Source organism: Macrobrachium nipponense, chromosome 9 (assembly GCF_015104395.2).
Source record: "Macrobrachium nipponense isolate FS-2020 chromosome 9, ASM1510439v2, whole genome shotgun sequence".
NCBI lineage: Eukaryota > Metazoa > Arthropoda > Malacostraca > Decapoda > Palaemonidae > Macrobrachium > Macrobrachium nipponense.
The window spans coordinates 92723370-92741343 of NC_061110.1; the positions used below are offsets into that span (position 1 = coordinate 92723370).

General features: G+C 36.5%; 2 protein-coding genes across 4 annotated transcripts in view; one reads left to right on the forward strand and one right to left on the reverse strand.

Moving 5' to 3' along the window:
• Positions 1-17974, forward strand: part of LOC135218490 (uncharacterized) — a 256375-nt gene that overhangs the window by 218358 nt on the left and 20043 nt on the right. The window lies entirely within an intron of this gene.
• On the reverse strand, positions 3004-12354 carry LOC135218421 (heparan sulfate 2-O-sulfotransferase pipe-like). The gene is made up of 7 exons (XM_064254726.1): positions 11943-12354; positions 8951-9131; positions 7524-7685; positions 5919-6010; positions 5246-5372; positions 4377-4537; positions 3004-3662 (listed from the first exon to the last, which is right to left on the reverse strand). The coding sequence occupies exons 1-7, from the start codon at positions 12028-12030 to the stop codon at positions 3490-3492; spliced, it is 984 nt and encodes a 327-aa protein (XP_064110796.1). The 5' UTR covers positions 12031-12354; the 3' UTR covers positions 3004-3489.

The following is a 17974-nucleotide window of genomic DNA, read 5'->3' on the forward strand; positions in this document are numbered from 1 at the left end:
TCTTACTCAAGATTGCAGTTGTAATCAGCACAATAAAACAACATTTTGTTGCCTATACGTATTAGTGAAAGCATGAAACTTTTTATTCCCGGGGTCATGGTTTGAACTGAATTCATTTTTACCTTGCAATCGGTGGTTTTTTCCTTACTGCCATCACAACTGAAACTCCACAGTGCTTATTTGATTGTAATTAAACACATTTTGGTCTTTATTCACTCCAAATTGCACTTGAACCACGTTGCTGTTCCTGGTTCCTAAGTACTCACTCCACAAACACAGTTACAAGCAGTATACGACTACACTGTTTATGAGGTGAAAAGCTTTATTCCCTTAATTGTTTACTTTACTCATTACGTATTTAGTTTAACTTTACTTCAAAATATTTATTTAATTCATGTCTATTATCCCTTTTTTGAAACAAATTAACCCTGAAAAATTACAAATATTTCTGATGTATATTTACGAGCAGACGACGCGACGAAAAATGGCTCATCGTTGCCAATCTAGTGGAGCGTCACACATACGCCGATGCATTTACAAACTGTTTCCATGAATTCTAGTTGTCTTACCAATTGACAACACTGATAAACAATTGAAGTGCGCAAAACACCGCAAAGAATGCCGTAGTCCCCTTGAATAAGCACTGGTTAAGGGGTCAGGTTTACGATTGTTGGGATGAAAGTGCCACAGCGTCTATGGGTACAAGTGGTGTGCCGATTTAGCACAGGAAATGGTTAGTTTGTTAACACAAGCGTCAACCTTCTAAACATTTGTAATCGTAAGTAAAAATTTCGAAAGCGTTTTGGGGTAGTGTGCACTGCGTTGGCCACACTTTTCATTACCCTCTGTTAAATCTTAAAATATGGCCTTAATTTCTAACTTTGGCAGAAAATACTTACTTCGAAAGGAGAGTAGAGGTCTTGAGCTCCTGCTATCACCACCAACTCCTCATGACTGATGACCATCTCCGGTGTCAGGACATGTTAAAGTACTTTTTCGGAGGGTGGCCACGGTAGTCGGTGAGTTGGTCAGTCCACGTGGTTGTTTACCCTACCCAAGTAAAATATGTAGCCAGTTACTACTAGGTACTTAGGCTACCTATACCTGATTAGCTCATGGGTTTGTGGTGAAATTTATCAAATACAGGCTAGACTAATTAAAATGAATTTTCAATAAACAAATACCAATCTCGATGGGCCAAAGGCTATCTAAGGTGGCCTCGACTTGTCCCACGTCAAGGTGTTCATACTTGAAATATAGGTAGGTAGGTACCTACCTAGGTAGGTAATACTAGGTTTGGTTAGTTTACTTGCTATAGGTAATACTGGAGTATGTACCTAAGACTAAGCTTATTAGCAAGGCTAGGGTCCACGAATTGTCTGATACATTAAATGGCTTAAATTTGCGACAGAAATAACGGGCAACCCAAAAGCAGAATTAAAGGCGACGGCCTTCACTATTTACTACCATAGCAAGGCCCTACCCATTTGCATACCGCAGATTTTGAAGATTAGGCTAACTTGACCATGTCCACTGAATAGATGCAAAGTCACATTTTTAAATTGTGGGGAACTCTAGCAAAATGCACTGCACAGCTGTCCTGGATGCTGTTACGCGACACAAGAGTAAATCGTTAGTGGTTTTACATCAACTCAAGGTTGAATACGGCACTGAGGCTGTCCCTTCTGTAGTTTGACACATCACAAATCTCTGTAAACAAATACATCTTTACAATCCGACTATAAATTATTATAATTTTGTACAATAAGATTATGTTAAGATGAAATTTATAATAATATAGATTTTATGTGATATAAACTGGCAATATGATAGATAGACTTTTAATATTGACATTTAAAAGGTGTGCAGAAATTCTTCGGATTCTTTGAATTTGTTACGCATCTGTGCGCATCATCTAGCCGAGGGAGTGAGTGAAGAGGGCTGCTACATATCCACGAACCAGTTCTGTGAAAGTGCAACTAAACTGAAAATGTAAATAAAAACGTATCGTACACGAATAGAGTAAAAATGTATCTGTTCGGAAAAGAATTTTCGTCCAAACTTAAAGAAGATAGGAAAGACGAAATAGGCAGCGAAATGAGGGAGACATGGAGGATATATATATATATATATATATATATATATATATATATATATATATATATATATATATATATAATAATATATGCCTAGCTCGAGGAAAAGTAGATAATTATATATAGATATATATATATATATATATATATATATATATATATATATATATATATATCACAGCGACAATTAGGAAATATTCGTGATGTAATTAATCTTGTGATGCTACGCTAACGCACATGGAGATTTAATAATAACGACTGCCTTGTTAGTCTTTCCTTTTTGCATTTACATTTAGAAGGACTGCATTTCCTTTCAGTCTTATTTTTATTCTCGTAATTTCCATTTTTTTTTTTTTTTTTTTTTTTTTTTTTTTTTTTTTTTTTAGTTTTACTTCTTCCCATCTATTCCTTGCGTTGTTCTTAATTCAAACCATCTTAATCTTCCTTTTGATCATTACTAGTTTGATTGACAATTCCTCTTGTTCTGAGAATTCTGTTTCAGAAGTAATTGGTATCTAACGCCTTCTTTCTACTAAACCCAGCCTCATCAGTGAAGTTCTGAGCTGCTGGCTCTAGCAGATATCCACGTCATTATTCTTAATTATTTTATTTTGTTTTTACATTTTTTATTTTTCTCGAGACCCGCTTTCGACACTAATTTTGTCCCTCAAACAGATCCCATATGATACTGTTACAATTTATATTTTTTAAGTGTTGGATATTCCGCATATTTATTTTTTTTAATAGACAAGTGCTAAATTTATTCTTAAATCTCTGTACTGCATTTTCGCATCTTTTAGTTCTCGGGGCAACTAGTTAAAAAATCTTTTTCCAATTTCATCTCGATAGTACAATTTTGTTGGAGGTCTTTGACATATTCCTGTGTATAAATCTTTATCGTAATGTAAGTCAAATTTGTTTTTAGATTCAGTTCTTGCTTCGAAGTGTAGCCATCGAAGTTCAATATGGGTGAGAGTGCCCCTATCCCCAATGGGATTTTATTCATTAATATTAATTCAGCTGTTTTGTTGATTGAAAACCTTTCAGTTTCTCCTGCCAATATTGTGGCTATACCGTTATTAAGACTGTTACGGTAGTCAAGTCCTGTGATTTCATAGTTATAATACAAGCGTAAAACAAAGCTCCATCAAATTAGAGCTTACTTTAGCTCTAATCACTTCAATTTCTTCAACTTTCTCCAAGCTGTGTTCTTGCAACTCGGATGACGCGAGTTCAAACCCTGCTTGAGAATCTGTTAAATTTTCTCAGTTGATATACTACGCATTTTTCCGTTTTAAGTTTCATAGTATCTAACGGACGCAAAGTGGTCATTAAAACACTAAAGAAAGTTCTTGCTGTAGTGATATCGCCTGATCCGTTGCATTCAAGTAAATCAATATGCATCGTCTGCTGCTGACGTGATCATCTTGGCCTGAACGTACAGTCGGCGTTTGATATATTCGTAGAATTCTATTTCTTCTCTTAAGTAGTCCTTCAGGAACATCTTGGTGGCGTTGGAAATAGGCTGCCTGAACTTTTCCGATCGTCGGTTCTCTACGATCCTACCTGCGGAAGAAGGATTCTATATGAATGAGAAGTTCCTTAAGGTCCTTTCGGCCCCTAGCTGATACTCTTTTCGTTCCTTTCCTGCAACTTCATTCATATCCCTTTTCCCCTTTCTTCCGTCTCACCTTCCTCTCTCTCTCTCTCTCTCTCTCTCTCCTAACAATTGATTCAATATTATTTCTAGCAGCGCTGAATGACCTCGTAGGTCCCAATTAAACATTCTTGCAATTCGTCATCACTTTGCATTCATGCACACTTAGGTATGCTGCATATTCGAGAATTGGGTGTCTTAGAAAACAAAGATAAAAAGATTATATGGTTAATTTAAAGAAACATCCAAGAGAAATTCCAAGAAAATAAAGTAACGATAATGAAATTATAAAAAAAAATAATAGTATCAGAACTCACATGAAGATATAGATACAAAACATTACCAGAGTTTCGTACTGTTATTATTATTGATGTTGTTGTTGTTCAAGAGATGAACTCTTTTCATTTGGAACAAGCCCACCAAAGGTACCATTGACTGGAAATTGAAGCTTCCAAAGAATATTAAAGTGTTTTCATCAGGAAGACGCAAGAGGAGGCAAAGGGAAATACAGAAAGACGAGATCTCTCTTATTAAAAATGAAAAAAAAAAATAAATTGAATGATAGATAAAAGTGGAAAGAAACCGATCGCTGTAATATCGGACCTACTTTCGACTGATCTTACCCGTTCCATGGAAAGTGAACTCGTAATTCGTGAAGAAATCTGGCAGGACATTCTGTAGGACCTGAAAGGTAGTCGGGAGATCCTCCAGGATTCCCACGACGCTGAAGAATGCCTCGACGTTAGCCTTTGCCTTCTGCAGGCCCCATTTGTCCCCGAAAACCCTACAGAGAGACCGTTTACCAACATAAGTTTTCTGAAGAACTCACATTGTAATAGAAGATGAAATATAACTTTAGAAAATTTTACGCTTTAGGAAGACTGCTGTAGAACAGAACAGAGTATAATAGAGTTTAGGCCAAAGGCCAAGAGCTGGGATCTAAGAAGTCATTCTGACGCTAAAGTGGAAATTGAAAATAAAAAGGTTTGAAAGGAACAGGGGGAAAACCTCAAAGCAGTTGCACCATTAATCAATTGTTAGGAGAGGCTGGTAAGTAAGATGGAAGAAGGAATATGAATGGAGGTACAGTAAAAGAAGTGAAAGTGGTCGCAGCTAGGGGTCGAAGGGACGCTGCAAAGAACCTTCAGTAAATGCCTGCGGTGCACCACAAGAGGTGGACTGACGTCATTACTCTCGTACGGAGAAAAACTTGCTATAGGGTACTGAATACGTTTTTTCGGGCATTAACCTTACGTTTTTAAACATCTTTCAAGTGTGGCCCAAAGGCAAAGGTATGATTCCACCCTCATAACTTTCGTTAACGGAGCACTGACCTCCATCGCAAATGGTTTTACGTTATTTCCCTGTCAGGTAGGAATATTTCCTCAGTCTTCTGTATCATCATTCATTTGTATATATTATAGTGTCACTCTAGCGTATTTAATGTGAATTTATGTGAATTTCTACCATTATCATTTCCTTCAAAGCTTACATGCATAGCGGTTCCCGTCCGCAGAAGTAGGTAATCTGCGATAATACAATATTTATGTTGTCCGGCAAGCACTGAGAACGATCAGCGTCTCCCAAGCAGTCTTCCAGACTCCTCACCTTCGTGGTACCTAAATATAATAGCAAAGAAAAAGAAAACGTTCTGAAACAGAACATTAAAAGGACCTGTTGTAAACAGATAAATAATTCTACAGAAGAAACGTAAAAGAATCTATCAAAATAATATGAATTTGCTGACAGAATTTGAAAAAAAATATATCGTTAAATGTTAATAGTATTCTTTTATGACCTACAATGAATTCTCAGTAGTGGAGCTGGCTTGGAGCTGTAAGATATTTATAAATAGTTTAGTCTATAATGGTCTTTCTTTGCGTGTTTATAAAAATTAATAAACGAAAAATGTAGTCGTTTTAAGACCATCATTCATCAGTCCTGCAAATTCATCATAAGCGTGATAACTGGATATGAATCGGCCTTTGCAAATGCAGTACAGACAAGTCATAAAAAAACAAGAGTAAATACGGCATAAGTAAAATGAAATGAAGAGAGTCTGTCAAAATGCTGAAGAAGATTAAGAATGTGAAGAAGAGGAAAAAAAGATTTTAAGTAACCCATCGGGAAGAGTGTGAAAGTTCAATGCTGCCAATCTGTCATACCTTGGTATTGTTGTGTGTAGTAGTACTTGCTGACAAATCTCTCTACTGGCTCCCTGATGAGGTTCATCCACGCTACTTCACCTTCTTTGAATCTAGAAGAGGAACTAGGAATGGTTACATTTATTATATTTAAGTCTGCCGTTATAGAGCATGAACGCACATTACTAGTGAGGCCATAGAGTTGCTGAGTAAAGTAACATACCTAAAACAGATAAATAAATATCGATGATCGATGAGTACAACGACAAAAGTAAGAAATACAGAAATAGGTAGACGGACAGACATAGGGCCAACAGCATTCTCACTACTGGCCTTAAGCTTTAAGCAAAGACACCTTCTCTCCTCCCTGTCACAGAAATCTCTCTCTCTCTCTCTCTCTCACATGCACACGCACAGAAGGATCACAGAATATCACTTTGGTGAAATGTAATGTCGGATTATTAGTGAGGTCTTCACTTTCGCTCCCAAATCAATGTTTTTGGTTTCTCTTTCTTTGTATTTCTCTCAATACCTGTTGTAAGGAACAAATCGAAACGTTCATGATTTTGAAAAATCTCTTTTGTCTGGACTATAAAATTTTGTATCTTTTTTTCGGGCACTGGTTTTTTTTATTTTCTATCTAGATATTATATTACAAAGGATCTATTTATGTTTGATTCTTAGCTTAGGTGCCTTTGATGTTCACAATGTAAACAATCTTGATAATGCAGTATCCCTTTTTCTGGAATATGACGAATCACTCACGTGATTCTATAACTGTAGTGACATTAGTAATTCCCGAGAAAAATATTTAGGCCTTAAAGCCAGATCAATATTTTTTTGGGGGGCTGAAGAAAGACTAAGATTAAGACTACATTTGCCAAATATTCATTTCTGCCATTGCTGGAATATTGTCCTGTTGGGAATCGATATTCCTTATCTGTATGTTTTTAACAAAGTTGCTTAGATTGGTAATTGGTTCATTCACAATAATGGTAAATATGATTTTGATAATTGTCAGTTCATATCCTTCTTGATCTATGTCCTTTAGTGCTGTGTGGATATATTAGGCGACTTCCGTAATTACCTCGAATGGCTGCGCCTCTTGATGTGATGTGGGCCATTAGTTTTGCATTCTCAAAAACCCCCATCCCCCAACCCCTAGTTCATTGGAGGTTTCTCCATGTTATTCTGCCAAGTTGATTTAGTCTTTCGTTTCCTGTACATTAAAACTTTGAACGAGTCTCCCTCACAATACCATGGCTATTGATTTCTGTAAATGTGAAAGCAGCTGTGATGATAGTTCAAAACAATTTACACTTTTGCCTTCTTCTAAAGCATTTCTTAATTACTTCGTACTTAATCCCAAATGCAGAACGATTATGTCTTTCCATTTTTGCCTAGAATGAAAAAAAAGTCACAAGTGTCCAATGCCAATGCTGGCTGGCGGATTCTGAACTAGTGTCTGTTGGTGCCGTCAAATATTTCATATTTCCTCTTTCTAAGAGGAGATACCGTTTCCTCTTCTCTCTAATATGTTACCACTGTGCGTTCGGTATCTTACGTTACTAATCAAAACCCTTTCTCACCATTAAATTCTAAGGAGAAAACCAACACGACCCTTACCTCTGGACCTCGAAGAAGAGCAAGTGCCGGTCGAAACTGAACCGCATGGATTTTGAAACCTCCAGCCACCCCGTCGTCATGTATTCCAGCATCGTACGATTCATCCAGATATTGTTATAGTTTGATGAGTGCAAGTGAGTGAATCCATTGAGTTTGCTCAACCTGAAGGAACAGGTTAGTTTACACCCAACATTAAGAAATGCTGTGTTGCAACTTTCAGTAGCCAAGTGAATCCCACCTGGATGAAAACCAGAAAAAAATATGTGAAAAATTGTATAAAGGTTTACATAAAGAAGGAATCACCACCCCCCCCCCTCCCACCTCAAAAAAAAAAAAAAAAAAAAAAAAAAGCAAGTTAGGAAAATGTTTCATACTACGAAGGATTTGCAGTTGCATGACTATCAGGTACTCTACCAGGAATTGAACCTGGGTCATCTCTGGCGGTGTAAATATCAATCATGACCACTAACTAGATAAAGAGAGAGAGACACACAACAATAAGCATTCGGAGAGATTTTAGAAAAGGGCTGTGCAGGTTTGTTTAAATCATAGGAAACTGATCGTGTTATGTGATCTTTCTTGTTACAGTATTTCACATGAATCTACGGTTGGGTTTGCCCTGTGCGTTTTTCTGTAAATTGCCCTGTGCGTTTTTCTGTAAATTGCCCTGTGCGTTTTTCTGTAAATTGCCCTGTGCGTTTTTCTGTAAATTGCCCTGTGCGTTTTCTGTAAATTGCCCATTTTTGCTTTTTCTGTAAATTGCCATGTGCGTTTTCTCTGTAAATTGCCAGCCTTGTGCATTTTCTGTAAATTGCCAAAGCCTGCGTTTTTCTTGTAAACTTGCCTTGTGCATTTTCTGTAAATTGCCTTGTGCATTTTCTGTAAATTGCCCTGTGCATTTTCTGTAAATTGCCCCTGTGCATTTTTCTGTAAATTGCCTTGTGCGTTTTTCTGTAAATTGCCTTGTGCATTTTCTGTAAATTGCCCTGTGCTTTTCTGTAAATGCCTTGTCAAATTGCCTGACTGCCTTGTGCATTTTCTGTAAATTGCCTTGTTCGTGCCTTGTGCTTGCCCTGTGCGTTTTCTGTAAATTGCCCTTGTGCATTTTCTGTAAATTGCTCAGTGCGTTTTTCTGTAAATTGCCCTGTGCGTTTTTCTGTAAATTACCCTGTGCGTTTTTCTGTAAATTGCCCTGTGCGTTTTTCTGTAAATTGCCCTGCGCATTTTTCTGTAAATTGCCCTGTGCATTTTCTGTAAATTGCCCTGTGCGTTTTTCTGTAAATTGCCCTGTGCATTTTTCTGTAAATTGCCCTGTGCGTTTTTCTTTAAAGAGGGATTAGTCCAAACTACGTTTTATGGGATGAATGAGAATGATTTAGGCGCCATAAATGACAAAGCTCCTTTCGGTTCCACGGCAAGACACTTACTCTAACAAGGTACCAATCATTGTGCTCGACCCACACTTGGGGACCCGATTATAGACAAGGACTCGAGGGTGAAGGGCATTTGAAGCAACGAATTTCGGTGCCGTTCCTTCCGCTGGAGAGTTTAGCCTCTTGGTTGTCGTAGCATTCTGCTGCACCACGTTCTTGGGATGGAAGCTGCGACCTGGAACTCGTGAAGAGAGTATGAAAGTAGTAGTTGCATAAATACGTGGCTGAGTATCTTAAGAGTGAGTTTGCGTAGAAGCGATTGGAAATTGTTACCGTAACAAATAGGGAAACCAAAATGAAAATCTTGCAGTTGCCATCCTAAAATGCGGGAAGGAAAAAATGGCGCTGTCCTATGCAGAAGAAATAGACATAAACGAAGGTTTATCCTTTGGTTGTTATCTATTATTATCAGTATTAAAAAATCCTCAAAGTAGCACGAGTCTTCAAATGGAGAAACAAATCCACAGTTATGTAAATGTACATATATTTCAATTTAAAAACAGCGAAGACAGCTTTCGGGAATCTGTTCGGTTCCCATTATCAATCCGACACGTTGATATAGCACTCCAGCGAAGTAAACATAACAGGAGTCAAAAATTAAGTGACTTGTTTATAAACAATGGAACCGGTCGTCAAGCATAAATCAGGCAATGCAGTCGTCTCGAACGTCTATTGGTCCTTGCCCAATGCGGTCGTTTTGATGGTCTTCTTCAACAGCATAGGCACCGGCAGCATCGGTTACTGGAAGTAGCCGAGTTACCTGAACGGGAGAAAGAGAAGCAACCGCAGCATCAGATGTGGCTAAAGAGACAACACTATCATAATGTTCTGTATTCTTAAAGCCTTTAATATATTTCTTGGAAATAAGGTAATTGGTGAATTTATCTTCCTGTGTGAAAGATTTATTGCCTTCCATGGAAAAACCACTGTCTATCGCCGCACCCTCCACTAGCCTTCATATACCAACATCTTTACTTCTGAAAATTACTTTAGAATCTTCCCAAATTATGCGGTGATCGAGCTGAAGACTGTGACTAACTAATACATTGTTTTCCGCATGAAACTGGTATGCTCTTTTGTGTTCCCCGATTCTAGTGGGTAGCCCTCTACCACTTTCCCCGAAATATTGTCACATTCTGAACAGGGAATTTCGTAAACGCCAACATGTTTGTGATTCGTTGTGCTATTGTTATGTAAGAAGCCTCTTAATAGTGTTATTATAATTAAAGACTATATTTATTTTATCATTGTGATTTTTGTTAACAGTTTTCCGTATTCTGTTTAAGTGAGGATTAAAAGGGAGTGCAAGCCAATTCGTAAACTTCTTTTTTGTCATTTACTTTAGAAGGATCTATGTAGAATATTCTTCTGGCTTTTTTAAAGGCATTATTAATGAAGTATGAAAGATAAAGATTCACAGCCGAACACGAAACAGATAAGTTGCCGTTTTTAGACATACTGATCTTCCATGACCCAGTAACTTTCACTTTTAGATTTACAGTTTATCGTAAAGAAACCAATGTAGAAACATACATTCATTTTTTCTCCTGGCATAATAGTGAAGTCAAAACTAACATCTTAGTCAATTTTGTCTTGAGAGCCCTGAAAATATGTGACCCCGACTTCATTGACAGAGAACTTAAACACATTGAATATGTTTTAAAAAACTTTGTTATCCTTCATATTTTATTAATAATGCCTTTAAAAAAGCCAGAAGAATATTCTACATAGATCCTTCTAAAGTAAATGACAAAAAAGAAGTTTACGAATTGTCTTGCACTCCCTTTTAATCCTCACTTAAACAGAATACGGAAAACTGTTAACAAAAATCACAATGATAAAATAAATATAATCTTTAATTATAATAACACTATTAAGAGACTTCTTATGCATAACAATAGCACAACGAATCACAAACATGTTGGTGTTTACGAAATTCCCTGTTCAGAATGTGACAATATTTCGGGGAAAGTGGTAGAGGGCTACCCACTAGAATCGGGGAACACAAAAGAGCATACCAGTTTCATGAGGAAAACAATGTATTAGTTAGTCACAGTCTTCAGCTCGATCACCGCATAATTTGGGAAGATTCTTAAGTAATTTTCAGAAGTAAAGATGTTGATATAAGAAGGCTAGTGGAGGGTGCGGCGATAGACAGTGGTTTTTCCGTGGAGGGCAATGAATTTTTCACACAGGAAGATAAATTCACCAATAACCTTATTTCCAAGAAATATATTAAAGGTTTTAAGAATACAGAACATTATGATAGTGTTGTCTCTTTAGCACATGTGTGTGTGTGTGCCTCTCTTTCTCCCGTTCAGGTAACTCGGCTACTTCCAGTAACCGATGCTGCCGGCGCCTATGCTGTTGAGGAGGACCATCAGAACGACCGCATTGGGCAAGGACCAATTAGACTGGCGGGGCTTTCATCAGAAAACGAAGGCATTGCCTGATTTATGCTTGACGACCGGTTCCATTGTTTATAAACAAGTCACTTAATTTTTGACGCCTGTTATGTTTACTTCACTGGAGTGCTATATCAACGTGTCGGATTGATAAGGGGAACCGAACAGATTCCCGAAAGCTATCTTTGCTGTTTTTAAATTGAAATATATATACATTTACATAAATGTGGATTTGTTTTTACATTATCTGTATTATAAGCATTCTGTCGACGTTAATCAGAAGTTAAAAGATCATCCGCTTCATTTATAGTTTAAACATGCTACTAAAATATCTCAACTCATAGAAAAGCAATATGAACAGTTTCCTGCCTAAGTCTTACAATTTATTATACCACAATGTCTCTAAAATATGTGAACGTAATCTCACGGAAAGTTCTTCACAGAATCGGGTCAAATAGAAGTGAGGCAAAGAAAGGTTTACAAACTTCCTTAATGAACTGCAGTTGTACCCATGTCCGCGCGATATGGACATTGGAAACATGGAAGTCAAGGAAAATCACGAAACTCAGTGGTAGACTTACCTTCATTGTGATGGTACCCCGAGAGAGTGCTTCGCCGTAAGATAAAGATTAAGAATACGGTCACTACTGCAAAGGCTTTCTTGTACATGGTACCTATAGATGTCTGAAGAAAATGCTTTGTAAGGGAAGAACTTACGAAAGGCTAGTAACTTATTCATGTACATGAGAAGCCGGCCGCAAATAAAAATGAACGATAGAGACGTCCTGTTTCCTTCGAAGCGAAAGTCAGAGTCAAAGAAACCACTGGAATGGTAATACGTTCTCTAAGGGTGGTTCTGGAGGGAATGAAGACTGCGCAGAGCAGAGAACCAAACATGCGACTCTTCAGAGCTATTTTTAGGAGCCACGTCGGCTCCGCCGTCGGTTTCCAGCCTCTATTTTCTGCCGAGTCAGTAACTCAGTATCCCTCTGCTCGCAGGAAAGCAGTGCTCGATGCTTGCGTTAAATCAAGCACGCCTTTGGGGCAGAACAGAAAAGGTGCATTTCCTGAGACTGAATTAATGGCATTTGCCATTTGGTGACAAAGGTTGCAATGAGGACTGGTTATGTGTCCACTGACGAGATTTGTTTCTGAGTTATAAAAAACAATAATTCTAATAATGATTGCAGAATTGAGTTACAAAGGAAGCTTTTCAAGAGTTATCGATCTAATGATACTCTCCATTTTTTGTTTTCTTTGGAATAGTCAGTTTTTAAGACATAAGTTATCGTGGAGCAAAACCAGTTTGCAAAACGTTACAGATTTATTAACGGGAATAAAATTCGAAAATGTCAATCATGAATTGTTAATCAAGAATTTAGTTACGTAATTGAAAATTGGTTATAAAATGAACGAAAGTTGAAGATGATTTTATGGAAAATTCCTTTCCTTTTCCTGCAACATCACATGATGATTAACGAAATCCAGCTTTAAATACGTATATATAATATACTATATATATATATATATATATCTATATATATATATATATATATGTTATTTTATTTTTACACATATAACATATATATATATATATATATAATATCATACATATATATATAGAATTTATATATATATAGATATATATAAATATATATATATATATATAATACACAGATATTTTCCCTTGTCCTTATTTATTAAACTTATACCATTTTGAAAGGTCTCGTTACCGCACCTTAAACCGGCTGATGAAGCATATATATATAGCACTAATATTATACCGCCACCTCCTTGCTAATTCACCTTCCCTTCTCCACCACTACCCTCCCCCTCCCCCACCACCTCTCACCTTCCTTCTCCCACCCTCCCTGTTCCTTTTTTGTATCTTTCGTCGGTTGCAGTGGTGGGGATCTAATGTACATATCGCCTCTGGCCAATCTAGTTATGACAAGGGATTAATATTTGTTGCATGAACGTAATAGTGAATCATGACTTCGAAGTACCTACAACTGTGGGATTATCTCCCAGTTCCACTTTTAGATCCTTGTAGGTCATCTCTATTCTCTGTGTCTCATTACCTTCTCGGCCAACCACTCCAACTCAGTTCAGACTTTGTTATAAAATGACGTCAATCTCCACTTATAGCGTTTCGCAAATCCTAGCTATGATAGGTATCGTTCTTCTCCCACCTGTCATGCACAAGAAAACCTGTGCAGTCATGAATTTCCTCGCTCCAAGTGGTTCTCATGGTGTTTCCGGAAATCTTTTTCGATGTTTGATTGATATCAAAACTTCTTTGAGTCAACAGGATGTTTTTCCTCGTCGTTTGTTTGGACCTAAGCTTGGTAATGCAACTGTTTTTCCAGGAGTGAAGCACCTGGTCGGAGAGGAAAAGGGTATGGTGTATCGAGGGAGAGCGAGCAACCCCTTTTATTTAGATTTATATGCTTTCGTAAGTTGCAACAAATGGTATTTTCAATGCTAAATTATTCACGGTCAAAGGCTGGGAAAAACAAACACATGTTAAAATCAGTGCTAATATTGATCAGCTGCCAAAAGATGCATGGACAGTGAGAGCATTATGTTCATTACCAAAGATAAAAAAAAGTAGTCAGAATATTGGGAACTAAAGATTTTGAACTAATTCATGAAATTTCTCCAGAAATATTGCCGTTTACTGAGTGTTTTACAAAGCAGAAAACAAAGGCGTTGCTCTTTATTACTCGGGCCTGAGCAGAAAGAATCACATTTCAGGGATACAAAAGCAGTTAGCAGATTCAGCAGAGAGCTATGAAGCAAAGAATGTGTAAAAATACGGAAGAAATAAATTATATGATATAAGTTCATAGCTTTTCGCTTGATTCCTATGAATTTCATTATATATATATATATATATATATATATATATATATATATATATATATATATATATATATATATATATATATATATATATATATATATACTATATATATAATGAAATTCATAGGAATCAAGCGAAAAGCTATGAAATTATATCATGTAATTTACATATATCATATAATATATATATATATAATATATATATATATATATATGTATATATATATATATATATATATAATCGGCGTGTATTCTTTGCAAGCGTTTAAGGAGAAAGGAAATAGGTAAGTGGAGCCTTAGAATGATGGGTAAAAAAAAAACTCTTATACCAAAATTACATTATTCTTCCAAAGAGTAATAATATAGTGTTTAGAATATTGTTGTAATTCATAAATTTTCTCACCGTTTGTTTGAATAAAGACACTTTTAACTAAAAGTATGAAGCATCAAATAGAGAACTTTCCTCCGAAATGGCAGTTAAAATCCCAAAAATATTACTTTCCATTTATGCTAAATGGTTGATGGAGGGTAATAAGTCGATGATAACCATGAGGAAGTTGTGGTTAGTATAGATAAAAACTCGTCACTTTGGCCTCTGAAGATCTCTTTGTTACCATCGCATTGGTCCCTTGCAAGAAATTTAGCAATCGTTTCCTCATCTGCATCATTTCTTCCTTTCCGTTAAACAGCATTTAAGTCAGTATATTTCCTCATCGTCACTGACATTTCATTTTTTTTTTTTTTTTAATTTATTTATTTATCTTTTATTTTTTGTTAAGTTCCAACTGTCATTTGCCTTCCCCACCTTTCAGTACAAGCTCGTATATTATAATGTACTCCACTTCCATTTTAGTTTTTTTAATTCACTCCATCTACATTTAGCTTTTATTGTCTCAATTGTTTTATCATCACCATGGAAAAATGATAAACCGTCAAAGTCCAAATAAAAAAACCTTTCGTTTCCACCAAGTTCTTTTTAGCGTTCTCCTATTCTGTTCCTTGAATTATTTGATTTTATCTCCTTTTTTTTTATTATTTCAACACTTCTTTTCATTCCGATTAATCGTTCAGTAATTATAACGTCATTACTTTTGTATTACATATTTATTCCCATCGTCTGCAATTTTTCTTATGCTCTTCGGGTTTAAACTGGTTCTTCCTGGTTTTGACATATGTCATGTACGAGACTGACATCCTGGCAACTGCTTTCTGCTAGGGAGGGACCTTCTATCAAGTTCTCGTTAGAGGCGGCGTTGGATGGTTGGATCGTAGATGTTGATAGTTTATAGGCGAGGGTTTGCAGATTTACAGTAAAAATATATACATACGTTCAGCCAGTTACAAAAGCAGTTCCGCCCCGCCAGGCCTGGCTCGGTGAGATCATGCCCTTCTTGCCCAGAAAGTGGCCCACGTTCAAACAACCAGTACATAATTAGAATGGTTCGAAAGGGAGGGGGAGGGAAATTATAGTAATCACGCAAAGAAATGCAATATTGAATTAAATACATATGGACAGAGAGGGAGAGAGCTTTTATTCCTGTTTAGCTATTAATCTGACTTGAGACCTTCTGCTTTAAGAAACGTTATCATATGTTTTTTGAAAAATAATTATTATGAAATCTTATCACATCGTGTTGTTTTCAATCGTTATCACATTTTCTAAATAAAAATGCTTTAAATATTGTTGGAACTGACTATTCATATTAATATTATTCAGACGAAAATATCCTTATTAATTGTCCTTTAAGCAGCTGTATTCTCTCTCTCTCTCTCTTATATCGCCTGGATTGACTATTTATATAATGATAGATGTTTATGTTATTTGCATGTGGCCAAGGATCACAAAACCGTAAATGGCTACTCTACCAACTTGTGCTAAGCTGTATCTATTTTTGCCCTAGATTGACTGGACTATAATTACCTGCATTACTAATAATATTCAAATCTGGTCACAAAGATGTTACACACCAGGTTTTGTAGCCGTGGGTTGTATAGGTCATCAAAGCATCAATTTTGCAAGGATATGGTTTTATTAATTAATCTATGGCAAGAACACATTACTGGATATGCTAATCTAGTACTACAGGATTTGTATTTATGGCATAAATTAGTTGAGTTACCAGTATTTGAGTGTGATGGGCCACTTGGCTCCGCCCCTCGTAACCATCTAGGCTACTTGTAGATAGTATTTCAGTTTGCTATATTTCTTATATCATAGAATATTTATTATATTATTTCCTAAACTCGTTGTGAAAATAAATGATGTGGAATAAAATGCAGTGAAATGTGTGTATCGGTGTATTAACATACTGATGGTGAGGTATAAAGTATGTAGGTATTGCAAAACTGTACAACATATTTAGTCCCAAATTATTTGGGGACAGTCTTTGGACCCACCGCCAGCCCCTATCCTCCGGCTCACACTTGCTCGCTCACTCCGACTTTATTCATGCCTTCAGCGGTAACGTCCAACACACCTTGTTGGTGTTCTCCCTCCAAGCTATTCAAGAAACCCTCCACTTTTGCTTTCTCCTGTTCATTAGTCTTTTATATAGCCATGTTTTTATTTTTGCAATGAAAATTGTAAACATTTGGAAATAAATGGTGTATGTAATACTGTCATCCGAGTATTATTTTACTTTTCAAAAACCATCCATCAGAACAATCTCACGATAGCTGTAAGACATTGAAATCCCGAACATGAGGTGCGGCGATAGAAGGATATTTATAACAAGGTGGGCGTTAAAGGTGATGGAGGACAGGTGACATTTAGTGACCTTAATTAAAGTCTTGACGGGTTCGCTTATCAACATTTATAAAGTGATGATAGTAATACCTTTACTGATAGCAGTTAATATCAATGATTGTAAATCGCCATCACGACTGGCACATAGCATTATAGGGTTACTGAGATCATCTTTGTATATCTGGTTAATGTCTGTATAACTATCATTTATGTTATGAATCCTGGTTTTCAAACCAGGTAACATGCCACACACAGCCATGGGCGAGCTGTATATAACGCCAGTGGTCTTGACAGTCGTGTTTGCAGCCTTTGAGGTATATGCTCAACAGAGTTGCCTTTGTTTGCTGCCACCATCCCTTCAAACGTTAACATAGATAAGTATATAATACATACATTATAGTGAACAACATTATGTTAGAACAATTATTCCAAACGTATAGATAAACACAATGACCTCGACTAACACTTACCTAAGTGTAGATAATCGTAATTACCAAATAAACCTCCACAAAGGCTGTAAACACACGACTGTTAAGACCACTGGCGTTATACAGCTCATCCATGGCTATGTGTAGCACCACTGAAGGATAGGAAGGCTCAAAATAGGAATGTTATTATACTAGTTGCCAACTCCAAAGTGAACACAATAGTTTGACCGCTCAGTGTTCAGATGGCGTTGTAGGTATATTGCATGTCATCTGTTTGTTTGTATTTAGAATTTGACAGTAGGCACAAACGAAATCATGGCGCCAACAGTGAATAAGTCACACAAATGTGTTGTTTGCAATAAACGATAGAAACCGATCCTCATTTGGTGTTTCACAGGTTCCCTAAGGATGAAGAACGGTGATTACTAACAGTATAATACATTAAATATGTGCTACTAATCAGTAAGCCCCACTGATATTGGATATAAGATTAAGGCAAGGCATCCGCAGTACATTTTTTTTTTTCAAACTATTTTTAAAGTTTACTGAGTAACTTTATGACTTCATCACACTC

What these genes read in the sequence shown, in the direction of transcription:
- LOC135218421 (XM_064254726.1), bottom strand. Translation starts at nt 12,030, where the DNA reads ATGTACAAGAAAGCCTTTGCAGTAGTGACCGTATTCTTAATCTTTATC. An exon ending in CTCTTCTTCGAGGTCCAGAG is followed by an intron (nt 6,011 to 7,523) that starts GTAAGGGTCGTG and finishes TTCCTCTTCTAG; the next exon opens with ATTCAAAGAAGGTGAAGTAG. An exon ending in GGACGGGAACCGCTATGCAT is followed by an intron (nt 4,538 to 5,245) that starts GTAAGCTTTGAA and finishes GTCTCTCTGTAG; the next exon opens with GGTTTTCGGGGACAAATGGG.